The sequence below is a fragment of the Crocodylus siamensis genome, chromosome 4 (assembly GCF_052110815.1).
Source record: "Crocodylus siamensis isolate JL-2025a chromosome 4, ASM5211081v1, whole genome shotgun sequence".
Taxonomy (NCBI): Eukaryota; Metazoa; Chordata; order Crocodylia; family Crocodylidae; genus Crocodylus; species Crocodylus siamensis.
The window spans coordinates 29,934,248-29,960,699 of NC_143398.1; the positions used below are offsets into that span (position 1 = coordinate 29,934,248).

At 43.0% G+C, this 26,452-nt stretch overlaps 1 protein-coding gene across 2 annotated transcripts in view; it reads left to right on the forward strand.

Moving 5' to 3' along the window:
* Nucleotides 1-26,452, forward strand: part of TBC1D22A (TBC1 domain family member 22A) — a 449,980-nt gene that overhangs the window by 279,391 nt on the left and 144,137 nt on the right. For both annotated transcript variants that reach the window (XM_090042105.1, XM_090042106.1), the window contains one exon: nt 1,641-1,768. In XM_090042105.1, coding sequence (XP_089898231.1) covers nt 1,641-1,768 — 128 coding nt within the window. The remainder of the gene's footprint in view (nt 1-1,640; nt 1,769-26,452) is intronic.

A 26,452-nucleotide genomic window follows, 5' to 3' on the forward strand; every position in this document is an offset into this window, starting at 1 on the left:
AGAAATGTGAAGTCAGCTGGGTTGCAAAATTATGGAAGCATGTTCATTGTAGCTGATTTGAGTCTTTTGTTTTCTTGCATATACATTAATATTCTGTTTTTTTTTATGTTTAGAGTTAATTAGTTTATAAATAGTTAACACTTATTTTAAAGGATGCTTGGTCTTCAGCATACTTCCTCATTTTTTTTTTCAGCATTAAGTGAAAGTAGAATTAGATTAGTGACTTGGACGACAGGGTCAAAAGCAGCCTGTTCAGATTCACTGATAACACCAAGATTTGGGATGAGGTGGGCACACTAGTAGGAAAGGACAGATTACAGCAGGACCTGGACAGGTTACAGGGGTGGGCTAATGAAAATAGGATGGGTTTCAATACAGAGAACTGCAGGGTGCTGCACTTGGGCAGTAGGAACCAGCAGCACACTTATAAGCTGGGAAACTCCTCCCTCGAGGGCACAGTGGCAGAACAAGATCTTGGAGTCATTATTGACTCCAAGACGAACATGGGCCAACAGTGCGAGGTCACAGTCAGTAGGGCTAACCGTACCTTGTCATGCATCCACAGATGCATCTCAGGCAGGGCCAAGGAGGTGATCTTCCCCCACTATGTGACACTGGTCAGGCTGCAGTTGGAGTACTGCGTCCAGTTCTGGGACCCGCACTTCAGGAAGGATGTGGGCAGCATTAAGAGGGTCCAAAGGAAGGCCACCCGCATGATCTGGGGAGAGCAGGGCAGACCCTACGGAGAGAGGCTACGGGACCTTAACCTATTCAGCCTTCACAAGAGAAGGCTGAGGGGGGACCACCTGGTGGCCGTGTATAAACTCACTAGGGGAGACTAGCAGGATTTGGGAGAAACCTTGTTCCACCGAGTGCCCCCCGGGGAAACAAGGAATAATGGCCACAAGTTGTTAGAGAGTAGGCTTAGGCTAGACATCCAAAGGCACTACTTCACAGTCAGGGCAGCTAGGGTCTGGAACTAGCTTCCAAGGGAAGTGGTGATGGCTCCTACTCTGGGGGTCTTTAAGAGGAGGCTTGACGTCTACCTGGCTGGGGTCATTTAAGCCCAGTTTTCTCTCCTGCCTAGGGCAGGGGGTCGGACTAGAAGATTTACAAGGTCCCTTTTGACCCTACTTGTATGAATCTATGACAATTTGTGCATCCTTTATATTCAGTCATATATTTAATGGAAGTGCTTAACATTTCTCAGTTTCCTTGTTCTATTCTTCATTACTCATTTTTTGTTTTTCATTGTCCAATCAGTATGAGTCCTGTTGTGCATTTTATAAACTTAAGTAGACATGGCTGTTACTTGAAAGAGCCTACAGTAAAATATAAATTATTATAATGATTGTACTTTTCTGTTTACTGCATGCCGTACAAAGTTCAGAGTACTTGGTAAATCAATGGCATTTACTCTGTATTTAAACTACTATAACTGCATTTATCTAAACAGCTTAAGGGCAGCAAACTAAATCCAAAATAGTTGTATACCTCCATTTTTCTGTATTTTTCTTTTGACTTTAATGGGTTTTATGCAAACTGTTGTGTTTTTTTTCCTTTTGAGTTATTTTTAGATTGTGATTTGATCATTAGAACTGCAAAAAGCTTCCACCAAAAGCATTTGTTTTGTTTTCCAGAACAAATACACAGGCACTTGGATCAACATGAAGTGAAATACTTGCAATTTGCTTTCCGTTGGATGAATAACTTGCTGATGAGAGAAGTTCCCCTGCGGTGTACCATAAGGCTATGGGACACTTACCAGGTGAGTACTTGCTTTGTGCCTGCATAGTTGCAATGAATGTTTCATGTGTTAAGAAACAGTGCTCCTTACTGTCTCATAAAGCCTTGTGAATGAGATTAAGGCTGCTTCAGGAAGTAACCGAGGTGGACCAGTGCAGTGTGTTTGATGGATATTCTGCCTGGAGCAGTAACTTTGTGATATACACATGCCCTGAGAGAATAGCATGAAGGCATCTCTATGGAGTGTAAGGTTCTGTTCAGAGGTTTAATTTTAAATAAATTGTCTTTGTAAAGAAGAGTAATAATTATTAAAATAATGAAAACAAACTTGAATTTGAAAATGAGAGATGTTTTGCTGAAAATGTGAGTAGTGTTATATAGTATTAGAAGAGTTACAGGACCTACCCCTGTGAAAGTTCAGCTTTTCTTTCCGATCATCTGGATTTGTGTAATTTGTGTCATCTGTATCTGAAGATAGTTGCATGTTACAATAAAAATATCCTTGCTAGGGTTGCAGTATCTTTCATAACTTGCAAATTCCTTCACTACGGACTTTTATTTTGTAGCACGTGCTTCCCCCAAGACAGTATTATATTTTGAAAACCCCAAACTGAACTTTAAGAAACTTGAGCAATGTTAAAGCTGTCTCATTAAGTACAAGGAGTGTCTTATCATTATTTAGGTAGTTACTGTTTTATGACAATGAAAATATTTTATTAAAATAAGAATTTATTTGCCAGATTTGAACATGAGGCTTTCTGGAGAGAAGTTCTGTAAGACATGCTTACATAGAGGATGCTTCAGAGACTAGCTGGCAGAATTTACTATGGCTACTATGCTTTTTTAACAGGAAGGGTTTGCACTTTAAAGGTAGTGTCGTATGGCTTTTATGACCTCCTCAGCAATTGACTGTAAATTGAACTATCCTGAAGAACTGGACATTCTGGTTTTGGTAGTAGTATCTACCTGAGCGTCATCTCCCTCAGTACAATGTTTTGAGTTAGCATTTGGTGCTTCTTTTTCATCGGCACATACAGAAAATGTCTTAGTTATGAGTAGCTTTTTAAAGAACTATCTTCAATCTTCCCACCTTTAAACCAAGTACTTAGTATTATGTACTTGATTCATCTTTTACTGTCTGTACTGCTTCATGCTACTACTCTTCACCATTGAAGAGGAGAGAGTTGTGTGAGCAGCAGTGGCAAATGTAGAATTAAAAAATGTAAATACTAAAATAGTTGTTTAACTAGCATGCATCGGGGTTAGGTATTTGGTCAAAGATAATTTTGTCTCAAGTATTGTCAAATAATATAAACATGGTAAAATAGCTTTAAAGCATTAATTTATTAAGAGATTAAGAACAGTAACAAAAATATATTTTATAATCACCAACAGGTTAGATACTTTTGTTTATGTCCAAAAAACAGAAGTACTTAACTCAGCTATTTTTAGCACAAAAAAAGTGAAAAATAATACATATCAAAAATGTGGTTAGGTAATATTTACATGTGAACATTAAATACTCACCTTTAAATTTAAATATTGCACATGACCTGCTTCTTGACTTGCTGCTCATAAAGAGGTAAGAAAAGATGGGGAATGTAGAAGTGGATGGCAGCTTGGGCAACAGCAACCATTAGAGGATTGAGGATCCTGAGGTAAGGAAGGAAGGAGAACAACAGGGTAAGGATCTTGGACTTCAGAAAAGAAGACTTTGATCTCCTCAGTGAACAGATGGGCAGGATCCCCTTGGAAGCCAGTCTGAGGGGAAAGGAGTCCAGAGGAGTTGGTTGTGCTTTAAATAAGTCTTACTGAGAGTACATAAATGAACCATCCTGATGTATTGGAAGACTAGCAAGTATAACAGAAGACCAGTATGGTTTAGCAAGGAACTCATGAATGAGATAAAACACAAAAAGGAAGCTTACAAGAAGTGGAAACATGCATAAAAGACTAGGGAGGAGTACAAATAGGGATCTACCCTATTAGCAATTTCTCATTTTTTGCAGAAACAGTGAAAGGAGTGTTTTCCACAAACTCTCTGAAAATGGCAATACCAACAATTTTGGCATGGAACAGCCAGGAAAAAAATACTAAAAATAAAATGCTGACTCCCCAGTGGGAACCAGCAATCCTCAGGGCTGCTGTGGCCTGGCTTGGGCTCACAGCCTGGTGGGGACTGTGCAGGGAGCTGCTGGCATAAAGAGGAACAGCAAAGATGGTGACTGCCCCTCTCCACCCATTTCTGTTGATTGGCGGAGAGTGCTTCCCATTATGTAGACCTGCCCCTTTCCAATCTGCAGCAAGGGGTTGGGCTGCATGCTGAGCATGCTTGTCCAATCAGCATCAGGGGGCAGAGTTGTCAGGGCTCCTGAGTCAATAACTAGGGCAGGGATACTATGAAAAGACCGTGAACATAGTACCGCGTGCCACGACAAGCCTGTGATTTTTCTTTTGCCTCGGCATCACTCATGTAGATCCCTAAGTATAAGAACATTGCTCAGGCACACGGGGATGAAATCAGGAAGGCCAAGTGCAATTGGAGCTGCAGCTAGCAAGGGATGTGAAGGGTAACAAGAAGGGTTTCTATAAGTATGTCAGCAAAAAGAGGAGGATCAGGGAAAGTGTAAGTCCCTTACTGAACAGGGACAGCAGCCTAGTGACAGATGATGCAGAAAAGGCTGGAGTACTCAAATTCCCTTTTTACCCAGTCTTCACAGGAAAGGTCAACTCCCAGACTACTGCACCTGGAAGCACAGTCTGGGGAGGAGGTGAACAGCAGTAAAAGAACAGGTTGGGGATTATTTAGAAAAACTGGACATGTACAAGTACATGGGGCCAGCTGTGAAGCACCCGAGGGTGCTGAAGGGGTTGGCTGATGTGATTACAGAGCCATTGGCCGTCATCTTTGAAAATCATGGTGGTCAGGAGAGGTTCTGGATGATTGAAAATGGCAAATATAATGCACATATTTAAGGAAGGAAAGAAAGAGGATCTGGGGGACTACAGACTGGTCTGCTGCACCTCAGGCTCTGGAAAGATCATGGATCCAGTCTTCAAGGAAGCATTTTTTAAGCACTGACAGGAGAAGGTGATTAGGAAGTCTGTATAGATTCACCAAAGGCAGCTCATGCTTAACCAACCTGATTACATTCTGTGATGAGACGACTGGCTCTGTGGATACATGGAAAGCAGTGGATGCAATATACCTTGACTTAAGCAAAACTTTGATGTGGTGTCCCACAACATTCTTGCAAGCGAGCTAAGAAAGTATGGGTTGGATGAATGGAGTATAAGGTGGATAAAAGCTGCCTAGATCATTGGGCTCAAACGCTAGCAATCAGTGGCTCAGTTTCTGGTTGTCAGCTGGTATCAAGCGGAGTCCCCCAGGGGTCAGTCCTGGGGCAGGCTTTGTTCAATATCTTCATGAATTATCTGGAAAATAGGATGGAATGCAATTTCAGTAGGCTTGGAAATGACACCAAGCTGGGGGGGAAGTAGTCAATACACTGGAGGGTATGGCTAGCAGGAGTCAGAGGGGCCTTGACAGATAGGAGGATGGGACCAAAAGGAATCTCACGAGGTTCAGTAAGTACAAGTGGAAAATCCTGCAGTTAGGATAGAACAATCCCATGCACCAGTACAGCCTGAGAAATGCCTGGCTAAGCAGCAGCCCCGCAAAAAAGGACCTTGGGGCTACAGTGGATAAGCAGCTGAATATAAGCTAACTTTGTTGTTTGCTACCACCAGTACCAATAATTCAGTTATGTTCTCTGAAATAGGTCATTGAAAACTCCAGAATGATTGTTTTTGAGCCTTTATTTCTGAAAATAAAGTTTGAAAAGATTCCCAAATAAGTTTGCTTTTGTTGTGAAGAAGGCTAGTGGTATAGTGGGTTGCATTAATAGGAGCATTGCCAGCAGATTGAGTGAAGTGATTAGTCCTCTGTATTCGGCACTGGTCAGGCCATATATGGAGTACTGTGTGCAGTTTTGGGTCCCCCCACTACAGAAAGGATATGGACAAATTGGAGAGTGTCCAGCTCAGGGCAGTGAAAATGGTTGGAGGGCTGAGGAACATGACTTCTGACGAGAGGCTGAGGGAACTGTGCTTATTTAGTTTGGAGAAAAGGAGTCTGAGTGGGGATTTAATAGCAGCTTTCAACTACCTGCAGGGGGGGTTCCAAAGAGGGTGAGGCTAGACTTCTTAATGGTGACATATGACAGAAGAAGGAGCAATGGTTTCTAGTTGCAGGAAGTGAACTTTAGGCTAGATACTAGGGAACATTTTCTCGTGAGGAGAGTAGTAAAGCACTGGAGCAGGTTACCCAGAGAAACTGGAATCTCCCCATCCTAGGAGGTTTTTAAGATCTGGCTGTACAGTGCCTTGGCTGGGATGATCTAGTTGCGGATGGTCCTGCTTTGAACAGGGGGTTGGACTAGATGAGCTCCCAAGGTCCCTTTCAACCACCCTAACTTTCTATGATCCTTTTGAGCATTGAAGATTGAACAGTGACAAATGAAATCAAATTAAGCAAAAGTAAAGCCAAAACATAGTACTTAAATGCATGTGGGCTAGATATGCAGCTGGCTAGCTCTTCAAGCGTTTTGCTTTATGTTAGCTTCTTTTTCCTTATTAGCTTCACTTACTTTAGATACATCTTTGTCATTATCATCACAATCATCAGTTTCCTCCTGGATACTCTTTATCTGGATATTAGGTCAAGTGTTTAGCTTTGGTTACCCTCTCTAATCTTAAATTTTGAAACACAATTACCAGGTTTTCATCAGTGGAGGTCTTCAGTCTATTTCTTTTTTTCTTTAATGGCTGATTCCCCAAACCAATCAGTTTCATCTGTACATGTCGTACTACACCATAATCTTGCACACATTTCTGTTGTTACAGATAGAGTAAGAGCAAGTGCTTTTTTAATTCTTTGCTGAGATTCCATTCATCAGGCTGCTTCTTGCTTTTACACATTGCTGCCTCTGTTAGAATTGTTTGTTTTTATATCCTTTGAAATTTGCAGCAGCCATTATAATGTCACAGGCTGAATAAAAATGATCAGGCAAACCTTTGCCCCAGGAAGTGTAGGTCAAGAAGATATACAGCATTAGATGCAGGAGTGATCACTTGATCTTTCCATTATGTTTTTGTCTATTAACTTTTTCTGTTCAGCTTTTGAAAGCAGACTCACAAATGTGTTACTTTTCATATTCTGGAGCTCATTCTTGATGTGTCAGTGTACAACTATCATTTTCTATATTACAAATAGACAAGTGTGTTTTTAAGCAGTGAAATGAATTTTCATGTTTACATCCAGAAGACTGGCGATTCGCTGTGTTAGCCTGAAGTCGGACAGAAAATAGGACAAGGTGGCACCTTCGAGACTAACTGGTTCAGAGATGCATCAGCTTTTGTAAAAAAACAACCTATTTTGCCAGATGCTGTGAATGGATTTGCCTAAGACCCTGGCCTTTCGGCCTTTGACTGTCCGTGATTACCTATGGACCTGCGTCAGGGACTTACCTTCCAGTTCAGTTTCTGAAGAGGGACTTTACCTCTTCAAAGGAAAAAGAAATAAACTCCAAGTTCCAAGCAACAGAACACATAGGTCCTCTTGCATAAAGGTGTTTATTGGGCAAAGGTTATGCTGCGAAGGCTTGCCTACTTCCTCCTTTTTTCTACCCATTAGTTAGGAGTCCCTGTCTCTCCAGTGCATCCTGCACAGCTCTGATCACCCCAAATTTAGTCCCACTGTTCTCTCTCCATTGTGCACAGCCCTGAACACTTCAATGTAGTATGGCTATTCCCCATCCAGACTCCCAGTTCTCAGGCTGTTTTTTTTCTTTTAATTTGCCCTGTCCTCCTTGCTTTAATGCCTGTGAAGCAGTGGGATCTCTCCTTCCATAGTTTCATAGTTTCATAGTAGCTAGAGTCGGAAGGGACCTAGGTAGATCATCTAGTCCGACCCCCTGCCTTAGCAGGAAAGAGCACCGGGGTCAGATGACCCCAGCAAGGTGCTCATCTAACTTCCTTTTAAAAATCCCCAGGCTAGGAGCCTGCACCACTTCCCCTGGAAGCTGGTTCCAGGCCCTAGCCACCCTGACTGTGAAGTAGCGCCTCCTAATATCTAATCTAAACTTACCCTCCGCCAGTTTGTGACCGTTATTCCTGGTCACTCCTGGCAGCGCACGGGGGAACAGGGACTCCCCCAATACCTGCTGATCCCCCCTGACCAGTTTGTAGCAGGCCACAAGGTCCCCCCTTAGCCTTCTCTTGTGGAGGCTAAACAGGTTCAGGTCCCGTAGCCTATCCTCATAAGGCCTGCCCTGCTGACCCCTGATCATACGAGTGGCCCTCCTCTGAACTCTTTCCATATTGTCCACGTCCCTCTTGAAGTGTGGCGCCCAGAACTGGACGCAGTACTCCAGCTGCGGCCTGACCAGTGCCGCATAGAGGGGGAGGATCACCTCCCTGGACCTGCTCGAGATGCATCTGTGGATGCATGATAGGGTACGATTGGCCTTCTTGACTGCCTCCCCACACTGCCGGCCCATGTTCATCGTGGAGTCAATGACGACTCCAAGATCCTTTTCCGTCTCCGAGCTGGCAAGAGGTGAGTTCCCCAACCTGTAAGTGTGGTGCCGGTTCTTCCTCCCCATGTGCAACACCTTGCACTTATCAGTGTTAAACCCCATCCTATTCTCATCCGCCCACCGTTGCAACCTGTCAAGGTCAGCTTGTAGCCTATTGCACCCTTCTAGTGCACCCACATCCCCCCACATCTTAGTGTCATCAGCAAACTTGAACAGGGTGCTTTCTACCCCCTCATCCAAGTCACTGATGAAGATGTTGAACAGTGCAGGCCCGAGGACCGAGCCCTGCGGAACCCCACTGCCCACATCCTTCCAGGTCGAGAAGAACCCATCCACTACCACCCTCTGGGTGCGGCCCTCCAACCAGTTGGCGACCCATTTGACCGTGTGGGCATCAACACCACAGTCTCCCAGCTTTTTGATGAGGACAGGGTGAGAGACAGTGTCGAAAGCCTTCCGGAAGTCCAAAAAGACTACATCCACAGCAACCCCTGTGTCTAATGATTTGGTGACCTGATCGTAAAAGGCCACCAGGTTGGTCTGACAAGACCTGCCACTGATAAACCCATGTTGGTTGCCCCTGAGCATGCATTCCCCCGCAAGGCCCTCCTGGATGTGTGCCAGGATAATTTTTTCAAAGAGCTTACCCGGGATTGAGGTCAGACTAACTGGCCTGTAATTTCCCGGGTCCTCTTTTTTTCCCTTTTTGAAGATAGGGACCACATTGGCCCTCTTCCAGTCCTCCGGCACCTCGCCAGAGCACCACGAGTGCTCATAGAGCCGTGCCAGGGGTCCCGCAATGACCTCAGCCAGTTCCTGTAGAACCCTAGGGTGAAGATCGTCCGGACCAGCGGACTTGAACACGTCCAGCTTCTCCAGAAGTACCCTAACTAACTCCTCGCTAACCCTTGGCCCAGGCGTGTCTCTCTCGGGGCCCGAGGGGGGCCCAGCAGGGAGGTGGCTGAACTGGTCCCTACTTAGGAAGACAGAGGCAAAGAAATCGTTAAATATGTTAGCTTTGTCATCTGGCGTGATGACTAAGTTGCCCATCGTGTCCTGCAGGGGCCCCACATTACCCGGGACCCTCTTTTTACCCCCTATGTATTTGAAGAAGGACTTCTTATTGTCCTTAATCCGGGAAGCTAGTCCTATCTCCAACTCTGCCTTGGCCCTCCTGACTGCCCCCCTACATCCTCGGGCGACTATAACATAGTCCTTCTTGGCGATGACCCCATCTCTCCATTGGGTATATGCCTCCCTTTTAGCAAGGAGACATTCCCGGATGCTCTTAGTGAGCCATGGGGGTTTATGTGCCCTCCTGCTCCCTTTGACCCTTGTTGGGATTACCTCCCTTTGGGCATGGAGGATCGTCTCCTTAAGGAGCAACCACTCACCTTCGACATCTGATTCCCTTCCCCTCTGGATCCTCAGCGCTTCCCCAACTATCCTCCTTAGCTTGTTGAAGTCAGCCCTCCTAAAGTCTAGGGCTGTTGCCTTGCTGCAGCCCTTTGCCACCTTACGCCAAAAATACTTGCCATCTCATCTTATTGAAGTGTCAATAGGTAATTGAATGCTTTGTTGTTGAAAGTTGTCTTTTGTCAAGTGGGCAAGGCAGTCCTCACTTCAGTGTCTCTTAACCCTTCCCCCCAACCAGTACCAATAATTCAGTTGTTCTGTGAAGTAGGTTACTCCAAAATGATTGTTTTTGAGCCCATTATTTCTGAAAATAAAGTTTGAAAAGATTTCCAAATACCCTCACAAGAAAAAGTTGGTGTTCTGCAACTGTTCTTTAAGAAATCTGTAAGAAAGATGTTTGTTGGGCAAAAGCTACACTGCAAGAATACCTTGCTTATATAATTGTCTTTACAACTGAAATAAGAAAATGAGAAGTATTCTTTTTGTACACAAATGGTGTGTTTTAAGTCTTTTTTGACCTTAAAGATTTAGGTAGACTTATACTTACTTTAACTTGGCTGACACTAACAGAGTACATTCAGTTGTCTTTTACCCAACTTTTTTGTGAGAGAAAAATGTCTGCTGAATTGCGAGTGTTTCTTTCAAAAAGTAAATTGCTTGCCAAGTTACCCTTATAATACCAGTTTTAAGTCTTCAGAACTGAATTTATCTAAAGTGTTTTGGAAACTATCAGAGTAAAAGAGTCCACAAATAGAAAGAGTGTAATGCAAGATCTCAGTTTTGTCTTTTTATTACCTCCTGTCTTAACGTTATGTCTTTGTTTCCTCTTGGTGCAACATAATATTATGGAATCTGGGTTATGCAGGATTGCAATGTGTTTAACAAATTTCTCTGCATTTATGAACTGGAAATAAGACAACTTACATGTCTGCTCCATTCCTGAAGATCCCTTAGTTGTCAAGGCAATGATTTAAAGGCTCTCTTATGTACTTGAAACTTGTTACATTCTATCTCTGTAGTTGAATAATTTTACATATGCTATTAGAAATGATAGAGATGCTGATTTTTACTACTTACAGGTTCTGCTACATTAGACGCATATTTTGGAATGTTAGCATATTTACCTGAATCCAGGACAACTTTTGATTTTAAGATGACAGTAATTAGTTTGCACACAGAAAATTTTTAGAATGTTGCTATTTATTAGGAACAAATGTACTGACAAAAAGTAACAAGCCATAAATTTAAGGTAACATTTGCTAATCTATTTTAGGTTTTCTCCAGAAAATCCTGGTGATTCCTACTTCTTTGTTAGATCTTACAACTTAAAATCTAAGAAAGATCTTAAGATCATTTTCATATGCAACCTCACTTTCTTCATGACTCTATTGTTCTTATCTTCTCCGTCTTTCCTTTCAATGTCTTCACATTTGTACTACTACTTCCTTTTTTCTGTATGATCTGTCATGCTTCAGGGTTTTCTTGCTGCTTCTTGCCCCACAGAATTTAGATTCCCATTTCTTTAAATTTTAGCCAGTCAGGTCCTGCAATGCTTTACTTTTCGTGCCTCCCCTGCCACATCTCGCTCTGAAATCACTACAAGTTTGATGTGTGTATAATGAATGCAGAGGAAAGAGCCATTGACTCCATAAAATTAGCTGCAGCAATGTAACTAGAAAATTAATTTTGTATGAAAGGTAACAACATGAAACTCAAGAGCAGATGGGATCAAGTCCATGGTCTTTCCTTTAGGATGTGTTGTGTGTGTTGTATGTTGTGTCACATTAATGTTCCCACCAGGCCAGTCCTACATGACCTAATAGGGCTTCAGCCAGACTGGCCCTGCACAAGTGGATCAGGACCCAGTCCAGCCAACAGACTGGTGAGTGAAGTGTGCCACCAATTTCAATCCACAAAAATAATGTGCCTCGGTGTGGCAGAGCACAAGTTGTGCCTGACACGAAGAGGCTTATGAAGTCTGTGGAGCAGCCAGCAGGTGCTGTCAGGCCCTATTACGTGGTCACATGACTGCAAGGGGGCCACCTGATTGAATGAAGGCTGGGCAGCCAGGGTATAAGCTCAGGCCTTAGGAGCTGAGCTGGCAGTTGCATCGAGGGAGCCAGTGGAGTAACATGGCACAGTCTGAGGAGAGCAGGTTCTGGAACACCTGGAGGTCAGGGTAGGAACTATGGGGATGGAGGGAGGTTCCTGGTGGTCTTGGTCAAGACCTGAAACTCCATCTGCTCCATCCGTGGTGGGGCTGCCTGGTGGTGGTGCAGCCTCCAGGAAATGCCATACCTGTGCCCCCCGCAGTAAACGGTGAGGATGGGGTGCTGGAAAGCCTCAGCCCCCACTGCCTTGTGGGAATCCCCATGAAGAGGAAAGCCTAGCGAAGCACACCCCAACAGAAAAGCACAGGGTTCAGGTCCACTAAGTGGGGCTTGAGACAGGACCAAGGTCTATTTAGTGAGTTCCAAGGGATGAAAGGCCTGGGGAATAAGTGAAAGAGGTAGCTTGAAGGGCCATGTAGAGTAGGGCTGGAGAGATGACCCAAAGGCCTGCAGAGAGTAGGGTAGAGTGGATACGACCCCACAAGGCGCCCCATGGGAAGACTAGGTCCAATGGTCACAAACTCTTGGAAGACTGATTTCGGCTGGACATGAAAAACATATCTACTGTCTGAGTCCCCAGGGCCTGGAATAGACTCCCCCAAGAGGTGGTGCAAGTACCTACTCTGGATTCCTTTAAGAAATGCTTGGATGCCTATCTTGCTGGGGTCATTTGAACCCCTGCTGACTGACTGCCCTTTGGGCAGGGGGCTGGACCTGATGATCTTGCAAGGTCCCTTCCAGCCCTAATGTCTGAAATCTATGAAGGGGTAGAATGATAGAGCCCCAGTAAGGTGGGGGGCGGGGTGGAGTGAGTGTATCAGTCCAGTAAGGGGCCAGGGAAATAGTGGATTTGGATGCATCTGTGAGGCACAGGACATGGTATTAGGGGAGGATTGGAATTGTGTATTTGGCCCTAGGCATCATGGTAATAAAATGGGCACCCTCCCACATTTTCATCCATTTTGTGACATCAAGGTGTGGCAGACGAGTGAGAGCGGACTGCCCTAGCAGTGGACAGGCCAGCATTGCATCTTGGTCACAGGTAGCCTCTGTCACACCCTTTTTAGCACACAGTTTAGGTCTAGAAATGTAATACTGCTGGATCCAATGCTCTGTGAAATGGATGGGAACTTTTCAGACACTTTTAAGGACATTTGGTTGGTTGCCTAAGACAATCTGATAAAACATAAGGATTATAAGGCTGACTTTAGAGATTCCTACACTGCTTCCCTTGCCATCATTTGTATTTTTCAGTAATATTAGAAAGAAGAACCAAAGAGGAACATTTGAAAAAGGCTACATACTAAAACAGCAGCAGTAGCATGGGCATGTTTTATGGCTGGATGTAATAGAATCGGGGTTTCTTCTCCCTTGTTAAAAGAACATTGTTTAGGATTCAAATTATGTACTTTAAAGTCAGTAAATCCCAGATTTATGCCTGCTCATGAAATCTTAACTTTGTCCCTTTCATAAATTCTAGTTATGTGGTTGTGTGACAATCTGAGGATTCAAGGTTAATTTTATTAATTATGTGTGAAGTTATCTATGAGTTCATAGATAGCATATAGCTTTATCATGCAGCCAACTATTTTGGATGTGCAGTCTTTCATTTTCTCTGTTACTTTTTCACTTCCACATTATTCTAAAGTTCCTAAGGAGTATTGCTAAGGGCTAGAGCTATTGACTTAAATGCTATCCCACTGATATAAAATTGCTTATTGTTTAACAGTAAGTTAGCACCTACTGAGGAAAAGGAGTGGATCAGGGGAAGGTTGCCTTAGTAACAAAGTCTCCCATGCCAGGTGTTTTATGTTATTTAATGGAAGTTCATCTGGGAGTCACTTGATAGCACTCTTATCCCTGCCCCCATCAGACCTCATATCACCACCATGTGGCCACTGACAGCCCTCATATCCTGAGTTCGTTCTGTCTACTAAGAGCCCTGCAATCTGGATCTGACCTGGGACCCCAAGTGAGTCTAATGCCGCTCCTCTATGTGATGTATTAGTGCAAATGTAAGTTGCTGGCCCAACTAACACAATGAGATCAATAACTTTTTGGTTATTTCTGTCAGGTCATCTAACCAGAGTGATGGCAGCAGAGTTAATTTCAGGTCAACCTTTAGCCAATGCAAATATTTAATAAGTATAAAAGTAACAATAAAGACGAGATTTCTTCTCTATATTTGGTACATTCCTGCAAGAGCACCTAAGCATGAGGAGGGAAAGAATCATTTTACCTAAATGCAGTTGCTTTATCTTCTTGCAGGAATTACTGGAGTTGTCCATTCCATGGTCAATCAGATCACAGCTTCCCATTACTGAGAGAGGAAGTGCAGCAACCTATCTGTATGCTCCTTTTCCATTGTAGTACTTGAGTACTTCCAAAGTATTTAAAAAAAAGAACAAATCTTTCTCTTAAATTTGGGAGAAGTGGCTCAATCAGTTTCTGGTTAATTTCTGTTACAGAATTTATGATAAATCTGAGTTGTGGAAATGAGATTAGCATTTTCACTTTGAATACAAGTAATTTAAATAGTGATTTTTTTTTTTGTATTAGTGAAGCAAGCTCTGTATTATTGATTCAAATGCTCTGAAAACTTGTTTTCCTGCATTTGTCAAGTCTTCTCGTACTGGTCAAAAGATTCATGGTTCCAGTCAACAAAATGACCTGGGGAATTGTTATTTTAGATAAGAAGTCATGTCCAAGGTAAATAAAATCACTTATATGGGCAGTTTTATTAATAAATAGCTGTGGACACTGGTATATTCAATGGCCTATGTTGGGAGGTGTCCAGGATACTGGTAGCTGAAGGCAAGGTTCAAAGATTTTACTTTTTGACTGGTCACTATTAGTTGTTAAAAAAGCAAACGATAAATGATGTCTAGAGACGTCTCTGGTATGGAGCAGTGGCCTCTTTAATATGAGTTAGTCTTTGATTTTGGGATGAATGCTAGTGCTGAAATAGATTTGTTGGCAGTCTGTGTTACTAGAAGTCCCAAATGATTTCTGTTCACTTTTACCCTCTAGAAAAGGCAGGCATCAATCATGCAGTGATTTTTAATTTATATCAGTTCTCAGCTGTTTGTGAGAATGAGTCTAAAATGGTACATTTCTGGATAGTACATCTTGCAGTGTTGCATTCAAACAAGGGCATGGATGGAAGTTCTTATCTCTTCAAAGATTTTTCTAAAACTGGCTTTTACCAATTGCATCAAAATATTCAAGATATATTGTAATCCATAATCTCTACTTTCTAATAGAAGATTTTAAAAAACTATTATTGAGTTGTTGTAGGGTATGTTATCTGAAGACTTAAATTATTTCCTAATTAATGTGTAATTCTGGAGCTGCTCTCCTGCTATAATTGTTATCCCTTATGCTCTGCTGGTGTGCTATTTTAAAGTGTGTTTTTTACTTCAAAAAACTATGCTAAAAGTGACATAATGGACCTAATCCCCTAATCATTGTACACCATCTTTGTAACCCCACTTCACTGCTGTTCATTATTCATTGCTGTTACTTTAGAGCAGGGATGTCAAATTTAGTGCCTGCAGGCTGGATTTGGGCCTTGGAGCCTCTGTCCTCGGCCATTATTGAACCCTCAAGTGCCCCCACTCCCTCTGGGCTGTGCACTCCAGCCTCCCCAGGACCCTACACTGCCCTGATTGCTGCCAGACACTGTATTTCCCCCACTCCTGCCACTGCTAGACCCCACAGTGCCCCTGCCCCCACCAAACTGCCTATCATTGCTGCTGCGGTGGCCCCATCAGTATCCCTCATGCCTTAATCTGAATCCAAACCACTTAAGAGTCCTGTGGTCTGAATTTGGCCTGCTGGGAACCCCATAGCCTATATCTAGCCTGGGCCCTAAGTGAGTTTGACACCCCTACTTTATAGGAATCCTGGTAAGTGGATAATTAGGTCCAGTGATTGTTTCATGCTTAATTAAGTCCAGTGACTGTTTCATGCATTCTTTATTTTTCGTGTTGTATATTTGTTTTAGTCAATACAAACTCAGTTTGAAATCTGAAACTCTACAGAACTCTTTCCTCCTTATCTATTGTAACAAATGGAGTGCACTTTTATGCAGGGGCAGATCTGGTGGTGAAGGGGGTTGTGCTGTGGTGCAGTTGCAACCCCCTTTTGATTCCTGCTCCACCCAAATTTTAAACCAGCTGTCCAGGAAGGGCAGTGGCATTTCTATCCGGACAGTGCTGAGGGAATCAATTGGTCGCTCCCGGGACTGGTGCAGTGGGAGCTAGGGTGAGTGGAGACAAGCTGCTCAAGGATCCCCTGAGAGGTGAGTCTGAGGGGAAAAGGAATCCAGGAGAGCTGGCTTTACTTTAAGGAGGCCCCTTTAAGAGTATAGGAACAAGCTATCCTGATCCATTGGAAAAATAGGAAGTTCAACAGGAGATTAGCTTGGCTAGACCACAGTTTTTTCAATGAGCTGAAACCAGAAAGGAATACTATAAAAGTTGGAAACTTAGCCATAGTATTAGGAAGGAGTATAAAGTATTGTACAGGCATGCAGGAAGAAAATTAGGGAAGTCAAGGCACAATTTGAGATGCAGTTGGTGAGAGACAGAAAAAGCAATAAGAATGGATTCTACATGTATATCAAATGTCAGCGAAAGACCAGAGAAACCATAGGTACTCTATAGAGAAGTTTAAGTGCTTTTTTTCCTTCAGTTTTCACAAACAACGGTGGCTACCAGAAGATAAATGCAGTTGGTGGCAAAGATGCTGATGGGGACAAAGAGCGCATCTGTAGTAGAAGAACAGGTTAGAGATTTCTTAGACAGTGTAGTTACTTTCAAGTTGGCAAGGCGGGATGAGATGCACCCTAGAGTACTGAAGATTGGCTAAGGTAATTTGAGAGCCCTTTGCTATCCTCTTTGAGAATTAGTAGTGGTTGGGTGAGGTCCCCCCATAATTGGGAATGGACAAATATAGTACCCATCTTTAGGAAAGGAAAGAGGAAGGCTCTGTAGCCCAGTCAACCTGATCTTGATACCTGGAAGGATCATGGAGAAAGTGTCCTCAAGGGACCTATTGTGAAGCACTTTAGAGGCGATCAGGATGATCAAGAACAGCCAATATGGTTTCATCAAGGGCAAGTAACGCCTAACCAAACTGATTTGGACTTTGAGGGAGATAAGTAGATGTGATATACCTTGACTTTAGCAAAACTTTTGATATTCTCTTCTGTGACATTTCCATTAATAGCCAAAGGAAATGTATACTAGATGAACGTACTGTAAGGTGAATATATAACTGGTTGGATCATTGTGTTCAATTAGTGGTCATCAATTTCTCAATGTCCAGCTGAGAAGAGGTATCAAGTGCAGCTCTCCAAGTGTCTGTCCTGGGTCTGGTATAATTTAATATCTTTAGTGATTTAGATGATGGGGGTCTAGTGCATGCTTAGCAAATTTGTGGATGGCGCCAAGTTAGTAGGAACTGCATATGCTCTGAACAGTAGGGCTAAGATACAGAATGACCTGGATAGACTGGAGAAATGGTCTTCAATCAGTCAGATGACATTTAGCAAGGACAAAATAATTATATGCATAAATAGAGACTGGGGAATGATTGGCTAGGCTGCATTACTGAAGAGAGAGACCTAGTGCTTACAGTAAACCATAGGATGAATGTGAGTCAAAAGTGTGCTCTAGTTGTGCTCAAAAAAAAAAAAAAGCTAAGAGCATACTGGGTTGTATCAAGAGGAGTGTCATTTGTAAATTAAGGGAAGTGATTCTTTTCTAGTCAGCAGTGCTGAGGGACAGACATTACACACACACTTGTTTAAGTGATCAGAAACTGGTTTTACCTACAACAGAACAGACATTTAGTGCACAGAAACCAGTTTCAAAATGGCCAAAACTGGTTTGAGATGAACCACATTTGAATGTGGTATCAGACTTAACTGATTTGGCTCAAACTGGTTTATGCAGTGTCTGTCCCAGATCCCTTCCTGATTTAAATAAAACCAGAGTCCCCCAGAATCCCAGCATGCTCTCTGGGCTGGGCTCTCTGCTTCAGCTTGGCCAGGCTGGCCCTGCCCCTCCGCTTCTGAGCCCAAGCAGGGATAGAGAGGGGCAGGGGTCTGGCCAGGGAGAGGTTTAATTCCCTCCTTGCTGTCCCACCGGCAGGGATCCGAATTGGGTCTGCCAGGTGCTTCCCCCTCGCTGCGGGAGCAGCGGGGTCCCTGAGGCAGAGGGAAGCAAGGAGGGGAAATTAGTCTCTCCTCTACTCCATCGGCAGCTGGGTCTGCCTGCAGTTGCCACTGCACTTGCTCCCTGCAGGGGAATAAGCCCCCTGCTGTCCCTTCCTTTGGACACCTGAGGGAGGGGAAGTAACCTCTATCCCTACTCCCCCCACAAGGGGCCCTGTGGGGCAGAGGTCACATGGCTGCACCTGGAAGCACCAGCAGCGAGTGGGGGATGGGCTGCTTTTCTGTCCTGTTTTGAGCAGCAGTTTCTCTCCTGTGCCGCTGCTGCTCAGCCTGGATGGGCGAGCCTGGAGCTGGCACAGTGTGCATGGGGTGAGGGCTGTATGCGCTGGTCCCTGCCTGTACTGCGGGGCTGGGGCCAGTGATAGCAGCTAGGAGATGCTGCAGTGGGGCTGCTGAGAAAGACAGTCCTGCTGTGGAGCAGCCCCAGCTCAGCTGTGTGCCCAAGGGGTGACGCCTCAGCCAGGTGGGACCAAGGGACCCATTGTGGGCCAGACAAAACCCCTCCACAGGCCAGATTCACCCAGCTGGTGGTGTCTGCCTGTACCTTCGCCTGGCTGCCTGAGTGGCAAGGGGGGAGTTTCCACAAGTGTGAACCTCTTTCCAGCGGGGCGCGGGGGGATGAGCTGTGCGCTCCCGCTGCCCCTCTGTGGGGAGGAGAAGGAAGGGGAAATGTTCCCCCCCCTGCATGGAAGAGAGTTTCCCCCTGCCCTGGCTGAGGGAGGAGTGGGGGAAAGGGTCCCCCTCTGGGACTGGGCAGCATCCTGTAGAGGGAAAAGCGATGGTGAAGAAGCAGTGGGAAGAGTCCCGTTCTGGGGCCAGGCAGCTTCACAGATCCCCTCTCCCCACCCCACCACAGGGGAGGAGGAGAAAGGAGAAGGGCCCCCCTCCTGGCCCCACAGCGGTGGAGAAGAGTGAGGAGGGGGAAGAGTTCCGCTCTGGGGCCGGCCAGCCCTGTGTGCCATGATTGCTACCTCCTGTCAGGGAGCTGCTGGGGTGGGCCTGCTGGGGCCTGGCCATGCTTCCCCTCCTCAGCTTAGCTTCCCTGTGGAAGGGAGGGCTGCTCTAGTGCCCCCGGGCTTCTGGCTTGAGGCACTGCAGGCATGTCCCAATCGTCCATCCACTTGCAAGCCGGTTCACTCTCTGCAAGACAGAATAACCTGAAAAGACTGAATCAGTTCAGGCTCCAGCTTTTTCAATGTCAGTCCCTAGCTCAGTATTTTTGTTCAGATGTAACTGACTCTGTTAGTGAAAAGTATATTCAGTGCACAGGAAAACGTAGAAATCTATCTGATATTTTCAGCTCTGTGATTCTGAAAGGAGAACTGTAAAAAGTAGCAAATTTTTATTTTTCTTAAAATTAGCAGATTGCTAAAAGTGCAGGGAAACGACATTGTCCAAAGTAACACACTCCTGTCTTCAAAGGCATATGTCATTTCAACTTAGGTTCCTAAGTGTTTGAGACGCTTCTGAAAACAAGTTTTGTACTACAACATCTTTTACACACATCTGAAAGTTTTCCCAGAGTTGCTTCAACATGCCTGTTTTATTGTATGGAAGATTTGGGAGACAAGTAACTGCTGCTTCATCTGGAAGTCTTTAACATGTGGAATGATTTCTTCTTACCTAAATTTTCTTGATGTTTCTGTGTCTCTGCCTCCATCGTTTCCTAATATTTATGAGATCTAACCCTGAACTTGTGCTTCCTTTCGTAGTCTGTCATGTGTCATTGCTATTATTTCTTATGTGACAATTCATTGACTGGCCTTTTGGTTTTTTAAATTCAGAAAGTTTTATCTTGTTTAGATGTGACTTGGAACATTTGAGTTAGTGGATGTGATTCTTATGAAGGCTTTACAGTCATTGTTGAAAAGGACAAGTCATGCTTAGAACTGTAAGCGTGGAATGATTTATGCCTGCTGCAACAGAAATGTGTCCTTTTCTACAATAATTGCAAGTCAAATCAGCATCATGACCTCCAGCTTTAATGTTCTGACTCATATTTATATCCAATACAGTGAAATCTTGTTAATTAGTCTTTAGGATAACTTCTCATTATGCCCTTATGAGTTATCACAGTATTGCTCTAATCACTGCCTGAATCCTACTCATTTGTACACACAAAACCCTTTGGCTAATTCACCATCTGTTAAAGGATAATTAGTCATTTCCAAGTGTATGTACATAGTAAATCTCAATGGTATTTGCTTCGGATAATTAGTCTGCTTAAAGGTGTCCTCCATATCTCTTCTAAAGCTAGTTGATGATCCCAGTGCATTGGATGCTCTTCAGCTTTTCTTAGTTCAGTAAGACAGATGATCTACTCTTCTGTTTTGCAGAATTATCTTCTATTTTAGAGATGAATGCATAAAAAGTGTCGGCAAAACTTTTTTATTTCATCATAATCATGTATTTTGTATACAGCAAGAACTCTGACTTTTTGTAATAAGAAACTTTTCATTAATACTTTTTTCTATGTAATACTAGAAGTCATATGTATCAAACTATATGCACCTTGCAGCGAAAATTTTTGTAATGTATCTTTGCAATATAATTATTATTCGTTATGTCAAAAATCATTCTTTACTTGGTATGGCAGGCAGAAATGCATCCACCAACAAGTTTAAAATGTTCATCTACTTATTATTAGTCACTCGTGGATTACTAACAGTCATATAACCACTTCACTTGCAGTGATGAGTTAACCATATTTTACTGTATCTTTCTAATGGATGCATGTTGTTTAAGTGTTGGGGGTAAGGAATATGCCATTCTTAAAATGGGGGAAGATTTTCAGGAAGTGTTGATGCTTATTGTTTTTGTTTGTATTGCACTTATGTGTAGGTGCCCTCTCTATTAATTTGGACAAGCTGCTATTAGGCATCGTAGTAATGGAACAAAAAGATGGTTTGTGTCCCCAAGAGTTTAGTACGGCATGCTTGACACTTACAGTGGACTATTATTTTATAGATTTATGACATAATAATCTGACTGGAAACGGTTGTGTTAGTTTAGTATTTGGATTTCCTTGCATGATCAAATATAAGGATACTGTGAAGAGCACTATTATTAAATACTAATATTTTTTATAACACAGGGAAAGGAGGATAACATGTTTTACATTTCTGTAATGGTGGTAACTTAAATGGAGAATTACCCCAGGAAGAATTGGAAGATAAAGTTCTCTGGCACAAATTAGGTTGTTTAGGTTCCATCTGTCTACATGCATCCTGGAATAAGCTTTTGCTGAAGGAAAATAATCTATTATCTGCCTCCTAATCTTGAGGCAACTACTCCAGAATAGTCACACATCTCTGTTCCTGATGAATTTATATTGGTATATAAACCTGTGGTATATGTGCATATCCAAAGAGTGGTATGTGAAGCTACTCCTGCTTGACCTGGTAGGAATTAAAGAATAACATTTTATGCATTATATACAAGTGACACCAAGATGTCTGAAGTTACAAACTGCCTTCCTTCAGAGTAGCAGGGTTCGGTCTCTGGAAAACATAATGAGAAGAAGTTACCCAAGATGTCATTTCTTTTATTGGCAGATTGTTTTGAAACTATGCTCGTCTTTTGGTTACTTTGTAATGTAAACTTCTCTTCAGATTTAGAAGCTTTGCATGTGTTTCTTAATTTATTCTTTCTGTGAATTATTTCTGTATAAATACATTTTACATGAAACCTGTTCAATTCTTTACATTGCACTTTTACTTATTCTCCTACCTAACATTTTTATAAGTATTCTCCTTATACATTTTGTTTCCTTCATGCTGTCTGAGAAGCATTCAGCACCTTATTTTGCTTCTGAAACCTTGCTGTTTTGTTGTGGAGTTGAGGGACTTTATTCATTTGCTTGCAAGCCATGAAACTTTGATTTAAAAAAAAATCCAAGATTAGGGATTCATATTCTGGGTGCTTCATACTGAACCCATTCCACAGTGACACAGGCCTTCAAAAATAATAGACTATTGTTTTACCAACTGACAGGTACAGGTCTAATTGGATAGGTACTGCATTGCTTTTTGAGTGAGGCGTCTGCTCAGTTTGGTGTTTTCCATTTGCCTTCCTACTAGAACATGGATGGAGTTTTTGATGCTATAATTAGTCTTCAACTCTTGTTGCTGTAGCTTAAACCAACATACCTGGACTCTTCCTCCACCACTTGGTCCCTTACTGCGTCCCGTACCTTCCATCCGGTACCACAGCTTTCCCCACTTCAGTGGTGAGGGATTCAAATTTACGATCATCCTCCAATAATGAGATTCTATACAAGGAAAACTAGTAAAAAAGCTAGTCAATTGCCTGTCAATAATTGCTCTCCCAGTCTGGGCCTGCCCCCCCCTTCCCTTCTGCAGCTTGGGGTCCAGGCCTGCTCTCCCACGCCAGGGTGGGAGCGAGGGGAAGAGCGGGCCTGGGCCTGGGCCTGATGGGGGATGGGGTGAGGAAGGACTGGGCCCAAGGGTGGGGAGAAGCTGGCCTGTTGGGGTGGGGGGGGGAAGCAGTGGGCCCAGTCTGATGCAGCAGTGGTGGGGGGCTAGGAAGAGTGGCCTTGGGGGAGGTGGGAGAGGAGTGAGCCTGGGCCCAAAGGGGGAAGGAGGCCCACTCCTCCCCTTCCCCCGCTGCTGCTGGATCAGGTCAGGATGGACCCACTGCATCCCCCCCCACTGCCACGCTGGGCCATCTTCGACACCCCTTGGGACCGATCCTCTCTCCCCCCACCTTCTCCACCCTCCTGCGGCAGGCCCAGACCCACTTCTCCCACCACTGTCATGTTGTCCTGGGCCCACTCCTTTCCCCCCCTGCTGCCACTTGAGGCCCACTCCTCCCCCCACCATCACTGTGTTGGTCTGTGTCAGCTCACCCTCACCCCCGCTCCATCATTGCTGCCCGCAGGGAGTAGGGCAGAGGGGATGAGGCCTCCCTTCTCCCCATTCCATCTGCTCTGTTGCTGCCAATTCCAGGGATTAGGGTAAGGGAGGTGAGGACAGCGTCCCCTGTGTCCCTGCCATCATGTCAGCATTCCACCGCACCGCCATCTCCTGTCCCAATGCTGTATTCGCACTCTGATTGGTTGTTTCTTAACCACCAAGCCTCAGTCTACAGGACTGGTTCATTTTCTTGATCTGTTACCTGTTGACTTTTTACCTTTTCACCACATTCTTCATACTACATTTTTTTATTTTTCTTAAACGTGATACCTCTTCTTTTACAGTAAAATCACCTGTACAAAGTGTTTCAGGAACTCTTGTAACTGGAAGATAAAATTTACCTAAAAGTGCTCTGAGGCAGGAGTTCTCAAGCCCTGGTGGTCTAAGAAACCATAATATGCAGCCCCTGGGTCAGAGAAGTTTGGCATGGGGGAACAATGGCAATTAATACTAATCTCTCCCATGCTGCCAAATTCCCAAGCCCCATGCAGCTGGGTCAGAGTTGTACCATGCCTCCTCCCTTGTGTGGCTGGATTGGGGCTAGGATGCCTCCTCTGCACCTCTCTGCATGGCCAGATTGAGCCCTAGTGTGCCCGCCCTGCATGCCAGACCTGGCTGGCAGATGGACGAGGCACTGCCAGTTCAACCTGCAGGGCAAAAACACTGGGCACCACTGCTCGAAGGGATTAGAAAGATTTTCATCTTTGATAGAATTGGCTGATGATGGAAGGTAGCCAGAAGTGAAATAATATAAAAATTCTGGCATGTAAAAGGCACTGTGAAAATAGTGAAGAAATGTTTTGCCAACTGGTTTAAATTATAAAAGTTTAGTAGCATATAAACAACTGTCATCCTGGACATTTTTATTTTATAAGGGAACGGAGTCAGAGATGTTACATAAAATTCATTAGCAATGGATTTGGGAACAGTAATTTTTTTTTTTTTTTTAATAAATAGATTTACAGGAGAAACCCAGAAATGTATACTTAGTTAAAAACTATCCTACCTTCTATGGAAGCATTGAATTGGTTGAGAAAGAAATAGAAAAAATCCTTAATTATTTCTTGTTTGCTTCATCATATTTATCATGTTTTTAGGTCAGATATTTAAATAGGGACGTCAAAGGTATATTAATTGAAGACTGTTAACAGGACAGTTTCCAGCATAGATTTTTGTAGCCTTCAACTTAAATTGTTTTACTAGTATAGGCATATGACTGTTCATTATATTGATATATGTAAGAGTTGTGTTCTTTCACTTTGGTTACCTTTCTAGGCTGTCCCTGAGTTTATGGAACCATGGGTGTTTATATATATTTTTACACACACACACACACACACACACACACACACACACACACACACACACACACACACACACACACACACACACACACACACACACACACACACACACACACACACACACACACACACACACACACACACACAATTTTGGAATAGGGTAAGTAAAAGAAGATACTCATTGCATTAATGTAAGTGTCTGATGTGTAAAATCTTGCTAACTATATAAGGACTGTGGCTAATGAGATCTCAAACTATTAATTATTCAGTCTGTTGAACATCAAAACATGGTCATAAAAATCCTTCTCTAACTATAAGCCCTTTTGCAATTCTAGGTAGATGTTAGAGTAATCAGGAGAATGTTAGGGAGTGTCTGTCTTATCTCCATCTGTCTGAAGTCCAGAGACATTTGTATGACCAAGCACTGAAACAGACCAACTCAGCTGCAGATCAGGAACCAGATCCAGGCCTGTCCAAATTTGTAAAGTCATGACACGCAACATTTATAAAACCCAGAACAAAATAAGACCCTTTTATAGAAACCTTTCTGTCTGGGATGGAGTTCCTGACTCCTAAAATGTAGCATTTTTCTTGTGGAACTGGAATGTTGTGCCTTAAACCAGAAACCACTAATCTGTAAATTGAAGGGTAACTCACTTTATACAAAGAACACTATCCAGAATTTTTGAGTCCTTTTATAAGTGCAGTCATAGAAACAATCTGTTGTATGTGTAGTCAGAACATGGTTATCGTTACATGGTTGATGAAACTTTGCTGAAACAGTTCTATGATACTGTAATTCATATATATAAATAGGGCTGGCGAGAGCTGGCCTTTCCACAATAGAGGGAGCAGAAAGTTTCATTCTGCTAAGCTTTCTAACTCAAGGTCAAATGATGGGGTTTTTTTTAGATATTCAGTTTAATGTTTGAAAACTAGGATTTAAATAATTCATTCTAGTTTGAAGTAGATATTTTTTAATTTTTATATTGTCGCTTCAGAACAGCTCTTATACTAACAATCTTTTATTTGAGAGATGTACTGGTATTTTATTAGTAAACATAATGTGGAGAGAGATTTTTTTTAAGTCTTACAAGAACTTTTGGCATAATGCCAAGTGGCATGAAGAAATTAAATATTTTTTTAAAATAATATATGGAATATTCTCAGCAGTACTGCTCCAATACTGCTTTTATTGAGGCTTTGTTTTATGTGCTGTAGTCATATATCTTAGTTTTCACACACAACTGTTTATTAAGTAGTGGGTAAAATCCTGGTGGTTACATTCAGATAGGCATCTAAAAATTACTTGCTTCAATTTATGTAAATCCTTATGGTTTAGAAATTGAGTTGGAAATCTCATAAGATTTCTTTTCCCCCCTCCCCTGTTTGGGAGAGAAATTCTATAAGAGCATTATGTTAATCCTAACCAAAATCAGTTATTAAAGGTATGTCTCGCAAAACTTCTGTTTATGTGTGCGTTTAGAATTGGTGTACTGATATAAATGGACTTGGTTTCTACTTAAACCCTACAAACATAGATATAGGCAGAACAGTACAGCCTAGTGGAATATATATGGTGGGATGACTTCCTACATTATGGGGAACATGCTGCTTTAAAATAATATAGAGCTCATCATGGTTTTCAATAGAATTGAGATGTTTCTTCGGAATCGCTAAATGTGCTGTATTATAGGTTTAGGACTTTTCTACACAGTACAGTCAGGAAAAATAAGGTGACTCATCTAAAAGTATGAAGTCAATGCACCTAAATATAAAATGTATTAAACCCCAGTGTGTATGTTCATATTCAGATATACACTAGACTTTATATCCTCAGGGGTAAGCTGCATCAATCAAAGGCATTTCATGCTTGAGTGAGACTTCCTGCTCTGGTGCTTAGCCCAGCTTATTTGAAGTGGTATCAACTTCACTCCTTTAGTTGACTTACCTTTACTTTTCTGACTACTTCTGTGTAAGCAAACCCTACAAAGATATATGATATTGTCCATATTATTGGTTTGGGGCAGAGCTGTACTGCTACCCAGTGTGTCCATAGGTGACAGAAAGTGGAATGACCTTCAGGGAAGGCTAGCTGTGA